The following is a 24,532-nucleotide window of genomic DNA, read 5'->3' on the forward strand; positions in this document are numbered from 1 at the left end:
CATTATTTTCCTTGCTGCTTCATCACTGTCATTTTGGTACTGTGATGAATCGGGCAACCCTTGTGAAAAAGGGTTGTTTGACCCCCAAAGGGGTTGCAACCCCCCGGTTGAGGACCACTGCTTTAGGGTTTCGTAGAGCTTGGCTTCAAGGACTGTCCCTGAGCCTTCCTAGTAGAGATTTGCAACCACCAGTGGGCCATCTAATAGCCTGGCAGCTCTGCCACGAAAGGCATACTGTGTAGAGACTAACCCAATACCACAAGGGGGCGCAAAGCTCTGAAGCTGTCACCTGAGCGTAGATGAGAGAGTGACTAGAGTTGTGATCTTTGGCAAGTTATTTCTTATTCCCATTCCTTGGGCTCCTTACCTGTAAAATAGAGGGAGTCATAAAGCCTAGCGCATAGATAGGCTATATTTCCTGCTCCAAGCCACAGCGTTTGCACTTGCCTCATCTGCATGTGGAAGTTGGAGATTGAACCGGGAGGACCGAGGAGGTGCTGGTGAGGAGTCTTGGAGGTCACTGTGGGTTGGAAGCCCTCCCGTGTTGGAACAGTCCAATCAGAGTGCTCCTTCGAGGCGAGGCTGGCAAGACTTGGTCTCACTGACTTGGGCGTTTTGTTGGGAGAGGCCAGTCCCAGGAGGAGGACCTCATGCTTGGTAAAGTAGCAGGGGTAGGAAAAAAGAGGAAGACCTTTGACCAGATGGACTGACACAGCGGCGGCGGTGATGGCCTTAAATGTAAGAACAGTTGTGAAGACGGCACCGGGCCGGGCAGTGTTTGTTGGGTGGTACACAAGGTTGCATGCCATGAGCCGGAGCCAACTCAACAAGAACAACGACATAGGCTATAAGATTTAAATGTGAAAAAATAATCATAATTTATAAATTATCGAGGGTTCATGAGGGATGGAGGGAGGAAGGGGAAAAATGAGCTGATACCAAGGGCTCAAGTAGAAAGAAAATGTTTTAAGAATGATGATGGCAACAAATGTACAGATGTGCTTGACAATATGAGCGTATGTATGGATCGTGATGAGTTGTATGAGCCTCCAATAAAAATGATTAAAAAGAAAAGATTAAAAAATAGATTTAAACGGAATAATTCAGAGCATATTTGTCATAGTGTCTGACTTTAAATAGGGTTAAGGGCGCAGTAACTGTCAGTCATTACTTTTTTATTCCCACTGCCTGAAAACTGTCATTCATGCCAAGATATTACCCCCACACCCCAAGGCATTTTCATTAGTTCATATAACTTATTTTATCTTGTCCTAAGAAATGCGTGGAAAGATTTATATGTAAGGTCAGGAGCATTTAGTTTTTATGTTGTTGTTGTCTCTGTTTTAAGAGAGAAATATCCCCATAATCATCCTCCCCCTTCCAAGGGGACGAACAACAGAAACCATGTGAGCAGGGAGACAGCGGTCCTTGTAAGATATGAAAATAATAATAATTTATAGTTTATCAAGGGGTCATAAAGGAAGGGGTGGGGGAGGGAGGGATAAAAAAAGAGGAGCCGATCCCAAGGACCCAATAGAAAGTAAATGTCTAGAAAAGAATGATGGCAACATATGTACAAATGTGCTTGATACAATCATACAACTGACATGGAATGTTATGAGAGTTGTAAGAGCCCCCAATAAAATGATCTTTTAATTCAAACAACAACAACAATAATAAATAAATAGAAGGAGATATCACAGAACCGCTATTCCTCAACAACTAGATTTTAAAACAGAAGAGCCACAGGGCCCCGTCGCGTTTAACACGTTGTGTAAGATGGAGCACAGGGAATCGTATCCAACACACACCTAACAGAGTGGAGTTGCGTAGCATCTTCCCCGCCCTCCTGTAGCGTTAGACCTGACGGGGTGTGCCAGTGTGATGAGTCGCCCCAGCCTTGCCTATCTGCTGCTGCCGTAGCCGAAGCTCTGCCCGCGGGCATTGACATGCAGACGACATGCATTCTTGGACAGTTTAGGAGGTGAGCCGCGCACAGTCAGCACGCCAGCTCAGAGGAAGGCTTTCCCTCTGTTGACTCAGGGTGGGGGCAGGGGTGGGAGGGAGGCAGCCCTAGTGTCCTTTGAGCTTCTGAGATACCTGGTACCTTGGCATTAATCGTCCCCTGATGTAGGAGTTTCTCCGTGCAAGCCCCTCCGGTCCATAGGACCCCCTTCTACTCTCTGTTTTCTGTCTCGGTGATTAAAAAAACAACAACAATATAAACTCACTGCCAGTAAGCCCGTGCTGACTCACAGCGAACCCCTGTGGGTTTCCTAAATTCTTCGTTGTTTATAAGAGGAGAAAACCCAATCTTTCTCCCGAGGAGCTGCTGGTGGTTTCGACCTGCCGACCATGCGGGTCGCAGCCCTGCACTTGACCACTGTGCCACCAGGTCTGCTCTCTCGGTGATGGGGCCCCTCTTTCTGGGTGAGGCACTTTCCTTCCACCCCTGATCAGAGCTGTCTCAGGCCACAACCCAGGAAATTGCCCTTATATCAGATTAGGATTGTGCATGCCACTCTTTCAACCTCTCACAACTGACTGAACACACACACACATACACACACACACCCACACCCTGTCACACACATGGGAGGGGGGCCGGGTGACCATTACAAAACTGCTGCATTGCATTGCTACGTAACAGCAAAACTCGAGAATCAAGGTCCAGCAAAATGAACGCATATTGAGGATACAGTTCAACCCTTCAGATCCCCCTTTGAATCACAGAAGAGTGGACGTGGGAACACTTGGCCTAAAGGGGGATGGAGGGGTGGGCGTGCCGGTAGAAGACCCTGTCGGGCTGAAGACTCCTCTTGGCGAGGACTTGGGGAAGCTCCTTTCACATCCCAGGTCCACGGACACACCAATGAATGAGTCAGTAAGAGAATGCCAGAATGCCCTTTGGACTTGCTCTCTCCTGAGAACCTTTCATCGGCCCCCTTCTTGAATACATCTCTAATCGGATACACAAACACCATTGGTTCCCCTGAAGAAAAATAGAAGTAAAAATGCCCAGTCTCAGAACCTGTGTGTAAGGCCCCCTCACATTTTTTCCCTCTGGGGATCCTTGAGTCAACGTGCATTCAAATAACCAAGTTCGGGGTGGGATGAGAGCCCCTCTCATGCTCTGCTGCGTCTCATGATCCCTTTTGGCTGTTGGTATGTACAGCCAGTCAGGGATCCCAGGAGCCGTCTTGGAGTCCACAGACTAACCCTTAGTCTGTGGGGCCATGTGTGCTTCCTGCAAGTGTGCGGGTACCTCTCACAATCTGAACTGAACACATGAGCTCACCGCCATCAATCCTTTGTCATGTAGCTTCTCAGTGCAGATACCCTGATGATCTCACTTGGAGGCACACGAATGGACACATCTGCAGCTTTGCAGGCGATGTCATAGACCGTTCACGAGGAAAGGCCGGATTGCTTGTACAGGAGGATGATCCTCCCCCTGACACTGCCCCCACCCACATTTGAATTCTTGTCACGTTTGTCCCTCTGGCTCATCCTTAGTCTAGCCTATCCATTTCTAGGTCATGGCAGCCATGGCTGATCTCTGTGCTGAGCTCTGTAGGCCACTGCCCTCTGTGGCCTCTGCCTGCTCCTCCTTCCTGTTTTTTGATACTTGGCTGCCATTAAAACAAAATATTACTGAGCGTTCTGACCTCTCCTACAGGTCCTTCTGACTGCTTCTAGCACTCACACATTTGATGAGCAGGCTGCTTAACCGCCTGTGGGAAGGGCATGAGCTTTGGGACAGCCTTCCAGGGCTCTTCTTTCCTCCTGGGTTGGTTCTGAAAGTGAGTTCTGGGGCCTGGATGTGGCTGGAGGAGAAGGGCTGTGTGTGGCAAAGCCCCTCTTAAGGAGACCACGCTTCTCTTGGGACGAACTGTCACAGAGTCAGCTATTCTGAGAACGTGATCTCTGTGCTTATACCTAAAGTTTCAACTCTTGGTACTGCAGGTAAAAATATTTGAAGTATTTTCTGAAATTACTGTCTTGAAATAGGTGACTGAAAAGCTATACCAAGCCAAACCCACGGGCTGTCAAGTCACTGCTGACTCACAGCGACCCCATAGGACAGGGTAGAACTGCCCCTGTGGGTTTCCCAGACTGTAACTCGTTATGGGAGTAGAAAGTCTTGTTTTCCACACCGTTGGAGCTGGCGGATGGTTTAGAGCCACTCACTTTATGGTTAGCAGCCCATTGTGCAAGCACTATGCTGCTGGGGCAGCTGCAGAAATGTCCACACCTATTTCTTAACCCATTAGGGCAGCGGTTCTGAACCTATGGGTCACGGACAACTTTGAGGTGTCAAACGATGCTTTCACAGAGGTCGCTTAAGACCATCAGAAAACACTATTTCGATGCTCTTAGGAACTGAGACACCGCTCTTCTCTCTGTCTCCAGGCGGGTCTGCCAACACACAGATTAGCTGATGTGGTGAGAAAGAAGCTACCTCAACCTTCTCACTGATGTTGGCTTTTTACACATACTGTCCCAAAATGTAGCAATGGAGTTTACTGTTGTTATATTAAGACTGTTCTCCATGCTACACCATGCTTCAAGACAAAATTTCATTTATTTGTCATTACAAATAAATATTTCACAATATATGACATATTGTTTTTGTGATGAATCAAAATGTTTCAATGTGTTCAAGTTTTAACAATGAAAATACATCCTGCATATCAGATATTTACATTACGATTCATGTGTTAGTCTGGGTACATTAGAGAAACAAATCCACAGAAACTCATGTATAAGAGTGAGTGTTATATAAAGGTTAAGTGCACATCAAGAAAACATTCTCAACCCAGTGCTGCCCAAGCCCACAAGTCCAACATTAACCCATTTGTCTGACACCAATCCACAAAGTCCTCCTCCATCTCACAAAACACACACTATGGCACCAACTGCTGGAGGAAAGCCGAATCAATGAGTGTGTAAGCATCTCAGTGCTGGCAGGGGTCTCCACACAGCTGATCCAGCACCCAGGGCTACATCAGGGTAGGTCCATGCGGCTTCTCCTTGGGGTTGTCTTGCAGGAAGTGAGCTTTTGCCAGCTGAAGCAGGGAACTGGCTAAGGCAGCTGCACTCTGGTCCGACCATCAGAAAGCAAGAGACCTGAGAACTCGAAAGGCGAGGCTCACTGAGCCATTTATCTCTCTGCCCTTCAATTAACCCCACATGGGTTTTTTGGCCAGGTTGGCACAATAAACTTATACTAACTCAATTCATAACAGTAGCAAAATAATAGTTATGAAGTAGCAATGAAAATAATTTTATAGTTGTGGATCACCACAACACGAGGAACTGTATTAAAGGGTGGTGGCATTAGGAAGGTTGAGACCCACTGCATGAGCCGAACATTTCCTTCTGCCTAACTCGTGTTCACTTCTCTCGGTGACTAGGTGGCGCCCAACGATGAAGCAGTGGTGACGTTGCTGTGCGAATGGGCCGTGAGCTGTAAGCGGTCAGGCAAGCACAGGGCCATGGCCGTGGCAAAGCTCTTGGAGAAGAGGCAAGCAGAAATCGAGGCAGAGGTACGCTTCAGCTTTTGTTTCTTATGATTGCTCTTGTTAATTTAAAACTACTGCGACCAGCCTTTTTCACCTCCCATCCCCATCCTTATACTTATTTATTAATTGGTTGATTGAGGACATAGAGGAAAAACTTACACATTTATATAAGGATCCCAATAGGACGAGCCCTCTAATTATATAGCCATTACTTGTTATTCTGGACTGACTTAAAAATTGTGTCTTCTAAAATCAAACTTTCGTCTTAGTATGTGTTTTTCTGTGCATTAAAATCATTAAAGAAAAACTGAAACATCTTTAAAATAATGACAATAATATGTAGCATCCATTTTTATTATAGACCATTGCATGTACTTCATATTTTAAATAAAATAGATGTGGTGGGTGTGGTTAATAACTATGGATAAGGTGTAGTTCAGATGTTTGTAACCTAGGCACTCACTACTTTCATGCATTTATTGTTTGTTTATAAATTAATCTTAACACATTAAAGGCTGGATATTTTTTACCAATTCACCCAAGTGGCCAGGTATTTTTTGGCTGTTAGATTTTTGGGGCATTAAACCATAAATGGGTTTAAATTTCATCAATTTTTTAATCATATTTATTTATAACTTTCAGTTTTTTAATATAAAGCGTGGTCTCACATTGTGAAACAATATTTTGCAATGTATGTGGAATATTATTACTTTTTTGAATTACCTTGTAAAAATAATCAACATAATCCATATTACTTTGACAAAGTAAAAGAATTAGGGCAAAGAATTTCTTCATGTCTTTTTGTGTAACGGGAGACCGCTGGAGCGATTTAGGTGATGTTTTACATTTCACTGAGGTTTGATCATGGTAAGTGCACAATCCTTGCAAAACAATTCAAACAAATAGTAACTATTTAATTTAACCAAAATGCTCTAAAATGCTAACTAAACAAAAAGAACATGAAGACAATCGAGTTTGATACATTCACTACTGATGTAAACACCTAAATAGACAAAGTAGTTAAAATCATATCCAAGCAGATGGCATCTGAAGACAGTGTGTAGAAATCACGAGCTATCTCGTGATCCGTCCGTAACAGATGGTGCACAAAACTTGAGTAAACCCGGGATCCATCCGCACTGTGTTAAGTTAATCAAATATAGTGTTTGCCTGTTTTCTCGTTCATTTTATTCCTGTTTACTGCTATTATTAATTGCTTACATGTATAATTTTGAGATTAAAAAAATTATTTCGAGAGGTTCTTCTTTCTCCCAAATAATTTACAGTTGAAAGTTTCACTCCTTTATTTTTCAAGTTTGTTTTTAAGCAATAAAATTATTTAGGACTATGAATTTATCTAGAGATTACATTTTTGGCTACAAAGCACAGATTTGATATATAGTTTTCTTCTTTAATTTCTTCAAAAGTCTGTGCTTTATAATTTTCACTTCCTCTTCGATCTAGTGATTTTGACCATTTACTCATTCATGGTCATTATCATGGTTTTTGGTGTGACAGTGTTGTTTTCCTATGACTAGTCTACATTTAGAAAAAGGAGTCGTGCATGAGGACTCTTCTTAGATATTAAAATCCTAATAATATTGTGGAAAAATATTAAACTCGAAGGTCGGGTTTGTGGTTGGACAGAGACAGACAGACCCTCAAGGCCATGGTCTTGGTCCCGGGAGCCGAGCTCCTGTTCAGGGCTCCTTTCCAGTCAAACAAGAGACGGGGCTCTAGGGAGAACACTGACACGTGGAAGGTCTGTCTAGCCTGGAATACACAGCCATTTGGGATCCGGGAGGCGGTGTTGACTTCAGGACAGAGTTCAGAATCCTTAGGACAGAAGGAAGGACGGAAACAGGACCGCAGGGAGGAGATGGCGTGGATGATGATGGAGCGGGTGGCAGTGCAGGAGATGAAACAGTGTGTATAAATCGTTGAACATCAGCCTGGTGATTTGCTTTGTAAACCTTTGCCCAGTTAGCAATAAAAAGTACAGAAACAAAACCTTTCATTCAAAAACTATAGCATCTGCTTTAAAACGACAGACTCTCCCTTTGTGATGTTCACACACACACACGCACACCAAGGTGTAAAGCAGACATCGATGTCAGTGAAGTTACAAGGGGACTGTTTCAGTGGGCCTGGAGCTCACTTGTTGTAGCTTCTCTGCCATTTCTATTGCTCAGTGTCCCCTCCTGTCTGCCATTCTGACCTCAGCGTGCTCCTCCTCCATCCCCTGCCTCTTCCTCTAATGCTCACAGCCGCCGCCCCTCGCATCGCACATCACTGCGTCCCTAACCTGCAGCTCACATGAAATGCCGTGGCAGGAGCAGACACACACGTAGCCGGCTGTCTGTGTCACTGGCTGCTCGCTCACTTTCTACGCAGCTATGACAAAAATGAAATAGGAATTTCACAGACATCCCTCTTTTCCTTGAGGAAAACATAAACAATCACAGGATCACAATCAGGCTTGACACAGCCACGTGAGCCACTGGGCAATGTGCAGCCACGGGACAGTGTGCGGCCACGTGGCCACTGGGCAATGTGTAGAACATTGTCTTTTCTTAAGAACAAATCCTTGGACTCACCAAGGGTTACACTTAAGTCACCGAAGCTGCTTTTCTCAGATTGCATTGCTCTTTCTGGAATGCGAATTTCTTTTCTTATCCTGATTTCTTCTTCTGTTCCACAGTTGACAGGGGAGCCTGGAGATGCGCGCGCTCACACACACACACACACACACACATCATTAATAAGGTATAAATGTAATTTTAATTAGGTACAAATGTGCCCATCGAAAATTGTGTTCTTTCCGAAATGTTTAAGATAGTGGATTACTGTGGAAGTGTTTGATTACATCCTGCAAGTTTGACCTTCAGGAGGCAAGGATAATTTGAAGATCTAATTCCTTAAATAATATCCGTACTTCAGAATTCCTATCTTAATATTCAAGAATAGGTCGTGCTAACAGTAAAGATCAAAGGGGTATCATAAAAGAATAGACAATGTGGTTCTAATTGCTTCTAAAATTACTTTTTGGTGTGTGTAATAGTGCGTTCTACCTTGACGAATACAGGCGTTATGCGGCTTCTCCAGATGTCTTCCGTGCACGTTAGGGAGATACCCGGAGGTTCTCCAAGGTCTCGTGGGTGATGTTCAAGGAATCAGTCAAATCATCTCCTTGCAGGAACGGTTGGGCTCTCTCTTGACCCAGCACTTCCCCAGTCACACCTGGAGTGGGAACAGCACGCAGCCGAGAAACACATTCAGTACTGTGTGCCCAGACATTCCCCATGGGGCATAAAGTGAACAGCTATTTAGAAACTAACACAACCTCACACGACAGCCGGCAACTCGGCACAGAAGCAGCACAAGAGTTTACTGTCCTGTGTTATGCGGTCCACGAGGATTCATGCAGTGCTCTGCAGAGTTTATAATCCCCCCAACAGAGGTTTTTTCCGGGGTGTCTGAGACCATTTGAATGGCTCCAGTGTACCCTGTCCCCACTTTTAGCACATTGTCTTCACCTGTGATGCCTGGCCCTCAGAAAAGTACAGAAATCTCAACCGACGGTGCATGTTTTACCTGAGAATTTGAGTGCCAGTTAACGAAAACAGACCAGACAGCGCTGACCCGTGACCTTTTGTGACTGTTTGCCTTCTGTGTGTCACAGAGATGCGGCGATTCAGAGGTCTCAGACGAGAAAGAGTCCATTTCTTCAGCTTCGTTTGCTGGATCTAGTTTGCCTGTTTTCCAGAATGTGCTCCTAAGGTTTTTAGATACGCAGGCCCCCTCGTTGTGTAAGTACACCTCTTGGCTTCATCTTCTTCTCGAAGGGAGGGGCGGTTGCTGTGAGCGGCTTACCTTTTTAAAACTTGTACATCATATAGAGGTTTCTTGGGGGTGAATGCGTTGTTTGTGAACTTAGCAGAATGTCCTAGCATGATTTCAGGCCGATTTCAAGTTTAAAGACCATCTTTGAGATTACTCAAAAAGCTACACATTCCGTTTCGGTGATTTCCAAAATGTCAAAAACTACCAGTCGGCTCCCTGCATTATGTCATAAGGGAAGTCCTGCTTTTTGTTGCTAAGAAGGCCTAGTGGAGCAAAAGGTATGCGCTGGCTGCCAAAGAGGAAGTGTACCTTTGACACCGTCCCAGACACTCCGCAGGAGAGCTAGCCCTCTCTGTCTGTCTGTTCCTGTGAAGCTGACTCATGGCTCCCTGGCTGAATCTGACTCACGGCCACTCTACAGGGCAGGGCAGACTCCCCGGGGGTTTCTCCGACTGTAACTCTTTCCGATGTAGAACACCCACCTTTACCCTGAAGGTGTCTGCGGGTTTCGAGCTACCAGTCTTGTGGTTAGCAGCCCAACCCTTAACCATGCCAATATCAGGGCTCTTTCCTGCCCCAATTACAGCTGAGGACACCGGATGAGGCAGGACCTACGGTATCCCCGACACGCTTAGGAGTCAACGTCGGCTCAAGTGCCGGGACCAGCAACCGCATGGTATCTGGTTTAGACGTTTCTGGCCAAGATAGAGAAGCCAAGTCCTGCACAGTTTCAGTGGACACCGTGCTTGTGAACAGCTTCCCGTCACGCTGCCATTTAAATCTCTCAATTTCTAACTTGTGCTTCTACCATGGAGGCAAAGCGAACAGAACCACTGTATAAATGTGGCATGAAAAAGATGGCACTGTTCCTGAATGTTCCTGTCTCCCCAAGTCTTGTTCTGTCTTGGGTGGAGAGTCGGGGGTCTCGGGAACCGAGAGCCCCTCAGTGGATCCATAGTCTGGGTGGATGCTATTTGGACCGTCGTTGTGAGCTAAGTAGGCTGGGGATGGTAACAATACAGCAGGAAGGGTTCCAGATAGAATTTATAGAAATGCCAACAGCCCTTGGTCAAGCGCAATATAATAGGCAGGGAATTCTGGGCGGGAAAGAGAGGTTTGTGGCCCCTCCAACAAACGGTATGAAGTAAGGAGCCATCCGGGGAGTGCACTCCATTCCGCTTCTCAGTGACAGTGGGACCTTCGGAACCAGAGCCTGCATAAAACCCTCGGACTCGCCCCGGGCGTTCTGTGTTCTCTGACAGCAAACACGCTTGACGGTAAACATGTTGCTGAGCCTTCGCCCTGCCTTCTGCGCAGAACTGAATGCTCTGCCGGGTCTGTTTCTTGTCAGCGGATCCAAACAGTGACTGTGAAAAGGTGGAGTTTGTGAACCTGGTGCTGCTGTTTTGCGAGTTCATCCGCCATGATGTCTTCTCCCACGACGCGTACATGTGCACCCTCATATCGCGAGGGGACCTGTCGGTCACCGCTTCGACGCGGCCTCGGTCGCCAGCAGAACATGCGGATGAGCATTATGCGAAGGATCCTGATGGGAAAATGGAGGTAAGGCCGTGCGGGTGTGCCGGGCTCCCCCAGACGCTAAATGCCGAGAGGGGTCAGTTCCAGGTGGAGGGGCCACGGTGGTCGGGCTCTGCTCATAGAGATGGTTTATCTCTTCTGCGTACTCAAAGGGACATTTGGATTTCTCAGTGCATCCTAGCATGTCGTGTTGGCGATTACCAACTCTTCAGGAGAAGATTTGATGGCCCACAACGCTTGCCATTCAGTTGGCATTCTAGGTCCCAATTTTGCACGTTTCTAGCCTCCATTTTCCCTTGAACGTTGTCTTTCCAAGTGGAGCTTGTTCTGGCCCTAAAGTCCCAGTCAGGCTTGAGTTCTAAGCAACACCTTTCTGCCAATTCCAAGTCACACATGGCTCCTATCACGCTTTAAATGAAATGTGGAACTATTATAGCCATTTCGCTGAATTCAGTTGTAATCTCTGCTTTTAAAGTGTTGTGGAATTGTCCTCCCCCCCCGCCCCCACACACAAATTACTTTAGGGTGTAAGAGTGACCTTGGACTTTGTTTGGCTGAGGTCTGATGTTCTTTGACCACTGTTCCAGTTTCTGTTGAAAATTTCAAGACAGGAAGGTGAAGCTGGTGCTGAGAAATTGCAGGAAGTGATGAGCGTGCGGTCATTTCTGTGAGGAGAAAGCCTGACATTTGTGTTTTGAGGCACTAAGTGTATAGTGGTACGATATTTTGAAAATATGTTAGTGCCTATAATTAGGAAAAAACATTAAAGGTTCCCCCCTAATTATATGCATTTATAATTTTGGTAGTAAGATTTGTTGTTCAAATGGTCCAGTATGGTTTTTCTAATTATATTAAAGGCATAAATGTTTATCCATTAATTTATCTACAAGAGAAGCTTTACGGGCAAGGATTTAAATTATTGTACCTGTTTATCTGTCCTGTTTTTTCATCTTTTTCTTTTCAACTCCTAGATACCAAGGTATCGTATTTCTTAGATATAACCTTTAACTTTTTCAGAGTTTTGTGTGTAGGGTGGTTTCCCTAGAGGAGAAAAAACAATGAAGCTCATATGTAGGTGCATATACAGAGTGGTTTTTATCAACAAAGTGGATCACACAATTGTAGAGGCATTTAAATGCCAAGTCCATTAGTCAGAGGTCTCCTCCTGACTCAAATAGCTCTAGGTCTAATGGACCCCAGATCAGTAGGTCAGATGCCAAGCTATTGACTGCAGAAGCTGACAAGTTCAAGGTCATCAGGAAGACGGCAGAGTCCTGACAACTCACAAGATCGGCAGGTCCGATGGCGAACTTCAGACTGCAGACACAAAGGAATCCCAGGTCACTGATGGGAGACTGACTCCTTCTCCCAGGATCAGTAAGAATACAACAGGCTTCTGGCTCAAGTGCCAAACAGATGATTATGAGCCCGATAGAGGATCCAGACCCAGCAAAAAGCAAGCAAGCTTATCGGTAGTGTTCACACTCCTACTGGAAGTAGGCTGCATTCATGAAGACATGTCATGATTGGGCGATTACTGTGTCTAGCTACCAAAAAACATTGAGAACCCTAGCCCAGCCAAGGGGATTCAGAACCTTAACTATCAGAATCTACTTCTTACCAATTGGCACCTGCAAACATCTCCTTAAACCATACACAGTCTAAACGAAGACATGTGCCTACCATGATTCAGCTATTAGACGTACATCTGGAATGTGAACGCCTCATTTGCATTTTACATTTTATAAGTGATCCGGACAAAAATGTTTGATTTGCACATTTAAGGAACAGCTATTCGTAACCATTGCAGTTCCCCTTTTTGCAGTGGATCATCCGCTATAGCGATGATTGTAGTTCTTTGCTTGGCAGGGTGACCCCAGCCTTCAGTCCTGAAGGACATGGGCCTTGAGCAGTCATGTCAGAATCGGGTTACCACTTCCTCATGCAGTTTATTTGTTCCTTCTGATCCTACTGAGCCTGGGCTCCCATATACCACTTCCATATGATGGTGGAGAGCTGCTGTGGTTGTCCAACTTTAAAATTCCCTGGTCCAGACAACACCCAATTCATGATAGGCACTGCAGGTGCCCTGACTTGGTAGCCTCTGGTCAGATAATGCTAATGCCCAGTAGCAAGCTAATGCCCAGTAGCAAGCCAAAGCTGTTTCTCAAAAAGGAGACTAAGTGTCTGCAGAGGGTGGCAGGACTTGACTCTAAAATTATAAGCGCCTTCCGTGGATTCACCAGTAGGGGCCTGCCAAAGATTCCCAAACTGCTTCTCTGTCTTCCACTGACGTGTCAGGCATCACTGGATCAGCTGGATCTCATGACCCACGGGGCAGACAACCTTCCGGCAGCCCAACACTGGTGCAGTCCCCTGTCTCTGGGTCCCACTCAAAGCCAGCAGTTGTTAGAGGCACTTGATAGGTAGGCCAGAGCAGCACACCCTAGTGAGGAATAGTTCATTTTCAAATCCGAAAGAGTTCACCCAAGCATGGTGCCACCTTTTCAGCCCGAAAGGGGTCATGTGCAAGGGGTCGTAGGCAGTAACTTAGCTGTCTTTAGTAGGTTTCTTTCGACCTGCTCTGTATCACTGGAGCCTTAGTAATCCCAGTGAGACGGAAGGGGCCTAGATTTTTGTCGGGTTAATTACCCATCCTCTCTCATGACGATGTTTGACCATAGGTCAAGAACCATTGATATTGCTTCCTTACTAGGTCTAATCAGCATAAAGGAATCAAGGGAATGGACCCATGTGATGTCTTGTGGAAGGGAAAGGCAAGCCAGGCCCCTACGCACTGAGTTGTGATGCACTTAGCGAGTTGATATCCTTCTGAGGTTGGACAGTATAGGTGTATTGTTGGCCTTGACACCTGAAGGGGCAAGATCATATCGAGTCCAACTGGCTCTTGTCTTACAAATCAAAGGGGTTCGAGAGGGGCACGGTCTGGCATGAGAGAACTTGTAGAAAAGAGAAGGAGAGATGCAGGTGGGGCACGGGGAACCCTGCAGCACAGGCCCTCCACAGCCCCAAGCATTATTCAAGGCAGGTTTAAATACCCTTCCTGCTACGTGGCCTGCAGCTGGTGACAGGTTTGCACAAAGAGACAACTGACAATTATTTGAGGATACACCGAGAAGCATGCATGCATCAGCCAAGCTGTTCACAGACAGGAGGGAAGGTTGGGAACATGGAACCGCTGAAAAGTTTGCAGGCTGCTGCTTTTGCCAGTGAGCAGGGGGCCAAGTCCAGGGAGTGGGATGGAAAGTGTGCGTTTTGTCTCAGACAGAGAGACAGGCCAGCCGCTGTTTCATCAGCTCCTGCGGTTGAGCCATCAGCGTTTTCCACTGGCCTTGAACTGTGGAAGGGGGTGGTCCTGTCCCATTTGGCTAAAGAGCAAGCGATTTTGCGCCTCCATGAAGGTAAACTGCCTTTGGTGATCACTTGAAACTGGAATGGCATAGAAACCACTAGCCTGTTCAACATCTACACGCCGGCCACCAGGAGATGCTTTCAAACGAAAGCACAGCAGGAATGACAGCTGCAATTAAAGTCCTCGCCTGGTGACGTTTACGATCATCCACTGTCATTCTCCAAGGTCCATCTGATAGCGCACAGACCAAACTAGTGGATTTTAATGGAGATGTGGTGGAATTAACCAAGCTGACACCGGACGTGTGCCTGAGGGTAGCACTTACCCTGCCGTCCCTCCAGGAGTGCCTCTTGGTTTACTATTACTTCCAGTAACGTCCACTTCGGGTTTCCTCCCATAATAACCCTTAGGCCATGTGTCAGGAATCCAGTGTGGACATTCTGCCACTTGCTATGGACGGCTCTTCCAGTGATGCATTCTGGAACTGGGGCAATCACTACAAGAACCCACTGCGAGACAGACACGTGCTAAGTCTTGATTCATAACATCACCTTCATATGCCCTCCCTCTGACTAGTGGGTGGGCCTCAGTGATGTTTTGGGCCTCCTGGAATTATTGTAAATTCAGAGCCAGTGTTTGTTAATCCCCTGAAAGGTCTGATTATTTTCTTTCCCCCAATGGAGATTCACTCTTGTAAAATGTCATAGATCCCTTTAGGGACGACTGGGAGAAAGACAAATGGTATGCATTTTGGCAGTGAACGGGAGTCATTCATCAGTGGAACCTGGCCTTGCCTTCATTTACGAGACTGTAGCTTTGTAAATTGGCTCATATCTGGGAAGTGAGGTGCTTCCTTCTGTGTTCCAGTGGTTCAAGTTAGACTGATGTTCACACAACCTCGAATTTTCCCACTTGTCCAGATCAAGTAAATATTTAGTAGATTTCACATCTATCTCACTCCTAGAACACCCTGCCAATGTAGCCAACACCATACGTCTGTACAAGGCAGACCCTTCTGAGGAATTCCCTGGCTCCGGTAGCCATCCCAGTAACCATGGCTCTGGGTCTCTGTTGATTCTGTGCTGCCTCTTGGTCGCTGCCCCCCTGGGGCTCCATCAGCTGAATCACAGTTAGGTTTAATCATTCAGTGAAGGCAGCTCCCGCTGTAAATTTCACTGGCATCACATATCGCTCACAGTATTCTACAAGGGTGCTGGGGTGCCCTTCACAAATTTGTTCCTTGCTGTTGTGATAAAGACGTGCCCCTCAGTGCTCTGTGTGTGAGTCCATGGATCTATTTCGACAACCCCCCTGTAACTTGGCAATCGCCCTAAGTCTTTGGGTATCTTTTTCAGCCTCATCTTTCTTCTTTGGAGCAGATGGTGGCTTCGACTTGGTGACCTTGGGGTTAGCAGCCCAACGCATAACCACTAAGCCGCCTGAGCTCCCTGGGTATCTTTTTCTACAGAGCACGAAGGCAGATCTGTTGCTTCAACTTGGTTCCTCGTAGGCCCTCTTGATCCCCCTGCTCACAACCCACGCTTCGATGAAAAACCCACATAAACTTCTAGATCAGTGGCTCTCACCTTCCAGTGCCACGGCCCTTTAATACAGTTCCTCGTTTTACCACAAAAACGGCATTAAAAATGTGCTGGAAAACTCGATGTATACTCGAGCATCTACGGCATGTATTGCTAAGTTTTCTTCGCCCCCACTAGGAGGTTGCTCCTCCCTGTTTGCCCGCAAAGAACGCTCACTTTAACGCAGGGTGACATTTACGTATTGTGTTGTTGGCTTCCTTAGAGAAACAGAACCATGACCTTGGATTGGTATGAGTGGTATATGGAAAGAGATTTATACCTAGAAATGGCTTAGACGGGTGGGGGGTGGCGGCGGTGAGGGGGTGCATGGCTGGTGGACACAGAGGGAATTTGAATCTGAAGTTGGCTGAATGAATCCACTGTCCGTAGTCCACTGACGGCTCCTGGCATCGGCAGCCGGTACAGCAGGAGATGGAGGAACCGGAAGCAAGACCCAGCTCTGGCAGAAGTTGAAGGGCCAAAGAGGATTCAGCTCTCCTCCATCTCTTCCTCTGATACAAAAGCCGCACCCAAGAGGTGTCATCAGGCTGAGAGCTGATTGATAGGTTGGGCTCTGGCCCCACCCTTCCCCAGGGGAGTCTCGGGATACACTCTCTCACCTTCACAATGTGGACTCCAGTTGTTCTAAGTCAGCTGTTCTCCGGATGTGGCACTGGGTTTGCTTTTTGTCATGTCAGTTCAGTTGCTATAAGAAACTAGGCTTCTTTCTGGGCCTAAGTGGAAACTCGTGGGATTTTCTGTCGTGCCTGACCTGTGACTGAAGTCCTGCCTACGTATATTTCTCCACCACATCGCTGAGGGTACTACCAACAAACCCGCTTTCTATGCTCTCGTGCTAACAGGATGGCTGAAGAACATCAAGCACAACATAACCCAGCCCCTCGGTTCTAGCCGATGCTTGGCTTTGTTTCGTTGTTTGGTGATGTTTCGCACCATGGATTCACCGTGTTCCCTTTGCTTGTGGAAGCAGAGCTGCCAGTGTCTTGGACACTAGTGAGGTTTAAAATCCAAATTAGAAAACCCATCCTTATCATTTTTTCCCTGTAGAACCGCTCTTGGTACCAAATGTCTCAGGCTGGGTTCTGCACAGATGCAGAAAGCTTCCTGTCACGGAAATGGCTCACACTGTTGCAAAGGCCTGCCGCTCATCTGTTTCTCCTGATTGACATAGCTGAAGGAGCGGCTCATGCCAAACCAGCCGTCTTCTGGCTAGAGAAATGAGCAGACCCAAGACCAGCAGGTTAGGCGGTAGGCTCTGAAGACTCCCAGGACCAGTGGGAAAGATTGAATCAGATAATGAGCCAGGTGCTGGATCCACACCCAATAAAAACAAACCAACTTTCCCACATCGTCTGCTAATACTGGAAGCAGATCACACCCATGAGATGTTGTCATGGTAGGTCATTACATGCTAACTGCCAAAGCACTGAGAATCCTGGCCCAGCAAATGTGACACAGAACCTTAACCAACCCGGTGACTGGAAATAGCACAAAGACACACTGAGGGTCGGCTTACGTTTCTTTTGCATCTATACCTTGAACTAGATCATAGGCTAAAATTTCCTCCCCACGAGAGGAAAGGGTATGAGTTAGACAATAATGCATGTCTTAGACGTTTCTCCCATTTCTGACAGGGAAAAATAGGAAAAAAAACAAAAACCAAGACTGCTATGTATTAGCTTTCACCTCTTCATGAACTATAAAATTTACCATGTGACTTTCTTTCTCTGGTAATTATCAGGAGCAGAGAATCATGGCGCACATGGGCATTGACTCAGGAACCACTAACATTTTTGATGAAGTAGACAAGAATGACTTTAAAACCGAATTTGGTTCGGAATTTCCAGTAGGTTCAACCTTTGAATTCTTATTGGCTACTAAGCTTGTCTCCATCTGTCTCCATCCTTTGTTTCTTGCTCCATGGACCATGATGACTGCGATACACACGTGACCCGCCCATGGCTCCCCGAGGCACACTTACCAGCTCGTGCAGCTGTCTCACTTTCATTCATCCTAACCATGCCTGCCTTGACTCCTTCATTAATTATAACACTCCTGCTTCCGGGTTGATCACCTGTGACTGTTCTGTTCATTTTGAGTCCATCATCACTCAGGTGTATGTGATTGTGGTCTCATCACGACAGTTTAGGTTGATTTGTTCTCTGTGTCTTAAGCTTCTAAATAATGCCTTCCTTGGCTCTGAACTTGCTATCCATGGATCTAGCATGTGATCCAGAGTCCTTGGATGATGCAAATGATTCATGCGCATCACTGCTCATTGGAAGGTGGAGGTTCAATGGGTGCCTAGATCGAAGGGCCTGACTGTGTGCTTTAGAAAGGTTAGCTCTAGAACAGTTCTACTCAGACATACATGAAATTGCCCTGAGCTCGAATTCATTTTACTGCATTGTATATGGTTTAGGTGTTCCTTTATGTCGATTATTGGTGAGTTTTAGTCGTTAGTTATTCCTGTGTGTATGTTTTGGTCATCTGTATAGCCACTTATGGAAAGCACTAACCTCTGAGTCTGATTTTCCCCTCTAGTTCTCAGGGTAGTGTTCTTATGCACATCTGCTGTATATATTGTCATTTTTTCTTAATCTTCAAAATGGGGTCATGCTGATAGATTTCTATTGATCTGAATATGGAACTTGTGAAAATTTATTTTTTTTAAAAAGGAAGGGGGTACCCCCCAAAACAGAAGAAAGTTCCACTGAGTGGAGCTTGCATAATACCCACTTTTCCCACTAGGTAGCATCCAGCAACTCGCTCTGAGTTAGTGCACCCAGTGGCATCACCTGGGAAGGTTCTCTCTGGTCACAGTGAATTTTTTTTTTTTTTTCGTGAAAGCAGTTTGACTCGAACCTCGTTTTTTGTGATGGCCAATTTAAGAGAACTGTGTGCGGCTGTGAAATTTTGTTTCCTGCTCAGGAAAAATGCTGCAGAAACTGTTGTGATGTTGAACACAGCTTATATGGACAGTGCTATGGGAAAAGCTCAAGTATGTGAGTGGTCTTCTCATTTCATAAGAGGTAAAATGTCGACTGATGACAAACCTCATTCTGATGTCCATCAACTTTCCAAACAAATGAAAATGTCGATTCATAGTGCATTTGGAGTTCATTCCACCAGGTCAGACTGTTGATCAAGCTTTTATTTAAAGGTTCTGAAAATATAGCATAATTGTGTGACAAGAAAGGCCTGGCAGACAGGGGCCTGGTTTTGCCACCACAAAAATGCACCTGCTCATGCAGTCATCTCAGTATGCCACTGTTTGGCAAAAAAAAAAAAAAATAGCATGCCTCTCTTGCCCCATATACCTGATTCACTTGACCTCGCTCTGTGCGACTTTTTGTTTCTGCGAATGAAGAGGGACACAAAAGGACAGAGATTTAATGATGTAGAAGAGGTGAAAGAAAAAATGAGGTGAGGGAGGGCCGTCAGCCATCCAAAGAGATGAGTTTGAAAATGTTTCCAAGAATGGAATTGCACATTTGACAAAAGTCTTAAGTGTAGTGGAGAGTACTTTGAAGATGATAAGAAAGTTGTTTTCTAAGAAAATATATATAGCTTTGAAAAAAAATCCGTTTCTTTGAGTACCCCCTTGTATATATATCGTTTATATATACATTGTATATGTATGTATATATATGCAGATATACATTGTCTATGTGCACATTTTTCAGTGGTTCCATAAGTAAAGTGTGTTATTGCATGAACATCGTGTGTATTTGGAGTGATGTACGGCACACTGCAATCGTCTTTCATTTACAATCTTCAACATCTGTTTTACATGACTTAGATTTTCTCCCCCATCCCTGGAGAGGCCTGCGAGAATGTCATCCCCACCTTGGGAAGAAGGCTGTCGCTGAATGGTGAGAAACTGATGAAGAGGGACAAGTCAAGGGAGCTAATTTTTCCATCTAACTACGACCTCCTTCGCCATCTGCAGTATGCGACCCATTTCCCTATACCTCTGGTAAGTGAGCGCCGCCTCGAGTATTTTATTATAGAACCACTCACGGTCGACGATAATACTATGCAGCTCTTGGCCGGGTCCATCCGATAACAGGTGAGCTTTTGCACTGGCCGCACCTTTGGCTGCGGTCATGAGCAGTTAGCTGATGGACTGGTGTCATTGCAGTGGAACTAGAAAAGAGCATTTTTGGTGTGATACTCATTGCCTTGTGCTAGATTGAGTGGGACTTTCTCTGTTCGTATCCTTTTATCAAGAGCACTTGAGACAGTGTAAATGATGTCCACGTGACAGTTTTCTTACTACAGTTTGAAGGACTTTACTGAATGGCTTTTGTGGTCACTCCCTTGTGGGAGGTACTTGGCTCTTCATCCAGGGTAGGTATTTTCAGAAAATGTATGGGAAAATGGAATTTTTCTATGAAGTTTATGACACCCCACGCCCAATATGTATGAGTAAGGAATCTCAGGGGAGAGGAAAGATAAGATCAGAGAGACAAATAAGATAAAATGACAAACAAGTAAGTACAGCAATTGGGTAAAAACCCAAGTGCCTGGCAGCTGGGCCATTTGACATGCCCTGGTCCTTTCTGCTTAGCTCACTGCCTGGCACCAAGCACACATTCAAAGAAAGATGATGGAGGGAGAGCATCCGTCTGTAGTGGAGACATAGGGCAAGCGTTCGTGGAAGTGGTTGAACATGTGATGTTCCAGGATTGGGCTGGGATAATCTGTGAACTGGCACGTGGAAAACATTTGGCAGGAAATTTTGTGTTTGAGTCAAAACAGTATATTGTGTTTTCTTCTAAAGCAAGCAAGACTTCGTTTTTTGATGTTAGTAGTAAAATGTGCAAAAAACCAAAATACATATTTATTCTTGAGTTTCTTGTAATTTAATATTAAGCGTGTTTCAGTCGGTCATGTTTTGGGGGATGGAGTGCTGACTTTATGTATCAAAGTGTGATTGTGAGAGGGATACCATGGTACTTCCTGGACGCTTCTGAGCTGCAGCTTAGATATTTTGTCTCTCTTTTTTTTTTGGGTATTTCACAAAACCATCAATGATTTCAAAATTGCTTAACCTATACTTTCCCCCCTTTGTATATGTGTGTGTGTGCATGTGCGCACACACATGCGTGCATGTATATCTTAGGTTATATCAAAAACTTAGGTTATATTCAAGTTGCCAAAGTTCTCTCCTGTTTATCACTGACTGAAGATATCTGTAGTTTTTAAATGTTCTGATGGCCAGGTCTTGTGATGAATTATGCCATAAGTTGAGCATAAGCCAATAAGAACTAGGTAATTGCCATCATACAAGGCAATGTTTGAAGGGGGAGCAAACGTATGTATGTATGAAGCATTGGCATTAGGGATGCTGTAGAGACTCTGCTCATTATAAGGGGGAATTTTGACTCACCTGTCATGCACGTGAGCAGCATCTGATCAGGAAAACTATTCATTGTTTTCTTCCCCTGCCTCTAAAGATGTGGTGATGGACAGAGCACTCACCAAAGGAATCAGAAAAATAAATTTCTGTTGTATTACTATGATGTGAGCAATGACGTGGGCTGCCTAGCAGTAACCATGTTTCTTAGAGGACCAGCAAGTAAAGGGTCCAGGGTATGCGTGTTCTATCCTCCTTAGGTAATAAGGCATTTGTATTTAGACCCTGGCAGGTGTCACCTTACTTTTCATTGGATGGAGGAGGTATGTACCATCGTTGCTGGGCGAGCTAGAGTTTGTTCAGTACTCGCATGGTAAGTCTTGCAATGGGTGCTTTGTGCATTCTGTTATTCAGTTCCTCCTTGGTCTCAGAATATATGCGTGAAACCGAAGGCAGGCGTTTTCTTTTGATAAGCTAAAGAAAACCATCTACTCAATGCAGAGATGGAAATGAGTCTAGAATTCAGTGCATCTTCTTACCCAGGAACACACCTGTTCCTTAAATAAGACCACTTATCTTTATGTTACCCAATCTTCAAACATGTACCTTAGGTACTAATGAGATTGAAAATCAACAAGCAACAAGTCAGAGTCTCGTGTTTGCCGACTTGAAGCTTTCCCAGTCTTCATTCCTTAGCCGCCTTCCACTTCCTGCAGCTGTATGGAGAACATGGCGCGCGAGTGTGTTGTTGCTAACTGAACGCTCAGTGGATCCAACCCACCAGTTGCTCCCGGGGAGAAAGATGAGCCGGTTTGTTTCTGATTTTACAGCCTCAGAAACCCAACCCGCGGTTCCCTGCTGTTTTACAGGGTTTCTGTGGGTCGGACTTGGGGACGATGGCAGGGACTGTGGTTAGTGTCTCCTTCGGCGCAGTGGTGCTTCAGTAGTAGGATTTTTGCCTTTCACTTAGAAGATCCCGTTTCAGTGCTGGGCCAGTGCACCTGTGTGGGAGTGGAGGTTCAGGTGGTACTGTGCTGCTGAGCAGGTTCCAGGGTGCCTTCCAAACCTAAGACAGGCTGGGAAGAAACGCCTAGTGATTGACATCTGAAAGGCACTCGCTAGAAACCTAACCAGCGCCTGATCCCCTTGTGCAACAGTGGCAACCTGAGATCCCTTCCCATCACTGGTAGTGGAGTGGCCGTCCTCACAGGGTCTGCTCCTGAGAGCTGGAGTCTCGACGGCAGACTGCTTGGCCGTACGTGTGTGTCAGGCGTATCTTCCCTGGCTGTGATCAGCACTAGCTGACCAGTCACGGACACCTTTCTGAGCTGGCCTAGTTTGAGTGGAGTCAGTGTGTCTTGTTCTAAGACCTGCGATGGGCGTGGTTCTTCCCTGCCTTCAGTGAGTTTCCGTCATAGCTTCGATAGTCCGCGTGATTTCTCCAAACCCCTTATCACGTGACTCGACTCGGTTCATTGTGCTGTGAAGTAGGCGGTCACCGGGTTTGCCGTCACCACCGATGGTGACGCACCCCAAAGGTTGACGTTTGGAATCCCACTGGGGGGCCTGGGCAGGAGGCTGACAGGCTGCTTCCGAAAGGCCGCAGCCTTGCAAACCCGATGGCGCCAGCTCTTTTCCCTCCTCGTAGAACCACGCCACGGCAACTGCCCACAACAACCCGTGGAAAGCCTTTATTCGGCACGTACAGAGCAAAGATGAGTGCCTACGGTACGTTAAAAGCAGCCACACCTCCCAGTCTTTCGTAAATAAAAGTCCGATTACAGAAGAGGTGTTCAGCATTCGAATAGTGAGCCCCAGGTTACTGCTGCAGACGTAGCGGGTTAAGATTAGATGCTGGCTAACAGATGTTGAAACCAGCTGATGTCCCTTTTCTTTCAGCGAAAGTGATTCAGAGGCTTCCAGTGTTCTGTTGCCTGCTGAAGGGCTTTCTGGCAAACTTGAGAGACTCTTTGACCTATGTTGTCCAAAACTCAGTTCCAGACATTTAAATGAAAACTTCAAGAAAACCCTGAAATACGTGAGTCTGTACACGATGGGCTTCGTTTGTCTTTCAAAGTTGTAGCAGTTTTGTCTGTTTTTTTAAATCAGTTCAACAAGACCCTTTAGTCTTGAGTACAAATTGCTGGGTTAGAAGCATCAACAGCCACAGCAGTACAGGCTGCTTTTGCATTTGGGAGCAGAGTTTCCCGATAAACCAAGTCATATTCACTAGCAGGTCTGTCTTGCTGCGCCCTGGTCTTGTTCGAGGCAAATGTCTCCGTGACTTTTAAGCGGAATGCCTTTGAGAGGTGGTAGTACAGGATGGGATCGAAACACAGGTTCGACACTGCCAAGAGCAGGGTGGCTTCCTTGGCTTTGAAGAGAGAATTCTTGACGGAGCAGTCGGATATGACTTGGGTCTGGCTGAGGGTGTAGGGGATTCGGACCAGGTGGTAAGGAAGGAAGCATACGATGTAGCCTACCGTCACTAAGAGTATGTTGAGGAGAGCGCTCTTCACATTTGGGTAATTGGCGTTATCTTTGTTTCGGTAGAGTTGGTGGATGACCAGGCAGTTGGATATTAAAATGATGGCTGAGAAATTTAAAAAGATGGCGGTGCAGAGGAAGTTTGTCAGCACATGCCAGTTTTTCCCGAGCTCTGTCTTGAAGTCCATACAGCCCACATTCAGCTTTTCATCGGTGGCCCGGATGGGAATCATCATGTTTGGCACCATGATAAGAAGCACCATTAGCCACACGACAGTAGATATCATCTTAGCAAATCCAGGCTCTTGTATTCGGTAAATCCTGCAGCTGTGGATCAGTTGAAGGTAGCGGTCAATGCTGACGAAAGCTAAGAAGATGATTGATAGGTACATATTAATATAGATGAGGCAGGCCGTTACCTGGCAGTGGAATATCCTCACCTTCCAAGGTGCCACGCCCAAGTCAACCACGATTTTCACTGGCAGCGCCAGAGTGAGCAGGAAATCGGCCGTCAGTAGATTGATTAGGTATATGCTTCTACTCTGGTGACTGGTGGTCTTCTGTTTGAACACCCAGGCCGCAAAACAACTCCCTATAATTCCCACCAGGAAGACCAAGTAGTAGAAATATGTGAAAGCCTCCAGATTTTTGTAGACCGTGCAGGAGAAGGAGCTGTTCCTCATCGCGAAGGAACTGAGGGATAGCCGGCCCCAGGGAGATCCAGAGGACCTGTTGAAGGCAAAGGGAAGAGAGAGGGAGGAAGTTGGTTGTCACATCCGAAACCCCTGTTAACATGTTCACA

General features: G+C 46.0%; 2 protein-coding genes across 3 annotated transcripts in view; one reads left to right on the plus strand and one right to left on the minus strand.

The window, feature by feature from the left end:
* MED12L (mediator complex subunit 12L) overlaps positions 1-24,532 on the plus strand; it is a 375,484-nt gene that overhangs the window by 94,473 nt on the left and 256,479 nt on the right. For both annotated transcript variants that reach the window (XM_075555944.1, XM_075555945.1), the window contains exons 12-15: positions 5,418-5,549; positions 9,208-9,334; positions 10,720-10,931; positions 19,684-19,860. In XM_075555944.1, coding sequence (XP_075412059.1) covers positions 5,418-5,549; positions 9,208-9,334; positions 10,720-10,931; positions 19,684-19,860 — 648 coding nt within the window. The remainder of the gene's footprint in view (positions 1-5,417; positions 5,550-9,207; positions 9,335-10,719; positions 10,932-19,683; positions 19,861-24,532) is intronic.
* Positions 23,367-24,413, minus strand: GPR171 (G protein-coupled receptor 171). Its single transcript, XM_075555836.1, has one exon. The coding sequence runs from the start codon at positions 24,411-24,413 to the stop codon at positions 23,367-23,369; it is 1,047 nt and encodes a 348-aa protein (XP_075411951.1).

This window comes from Tenrec ecaudatus, chromosome 8 (assembly GCF_050624435.1).
Source record: "Tenrec ecaudatus isolate mTenEca1 chromosome 8, mTenEca1.hap1, whole genome shotgun sequence".
NCBI lineage: Eukaryota > Metazoa > Chordata > Mammalia > Afrosoricida > Tenrecidae > Tenrec > Tenrec ecaudatus.

What these genes read in the sequence shown, in the direction of transcription:
- GPR171 (XM_075555836.1), bottom strand. Translation starts at nt 24,413, where the DNA reads ATGAGGAACAGCTCCTTCTCCTGCACGGTCTACAAAAATCTGGAGGCT.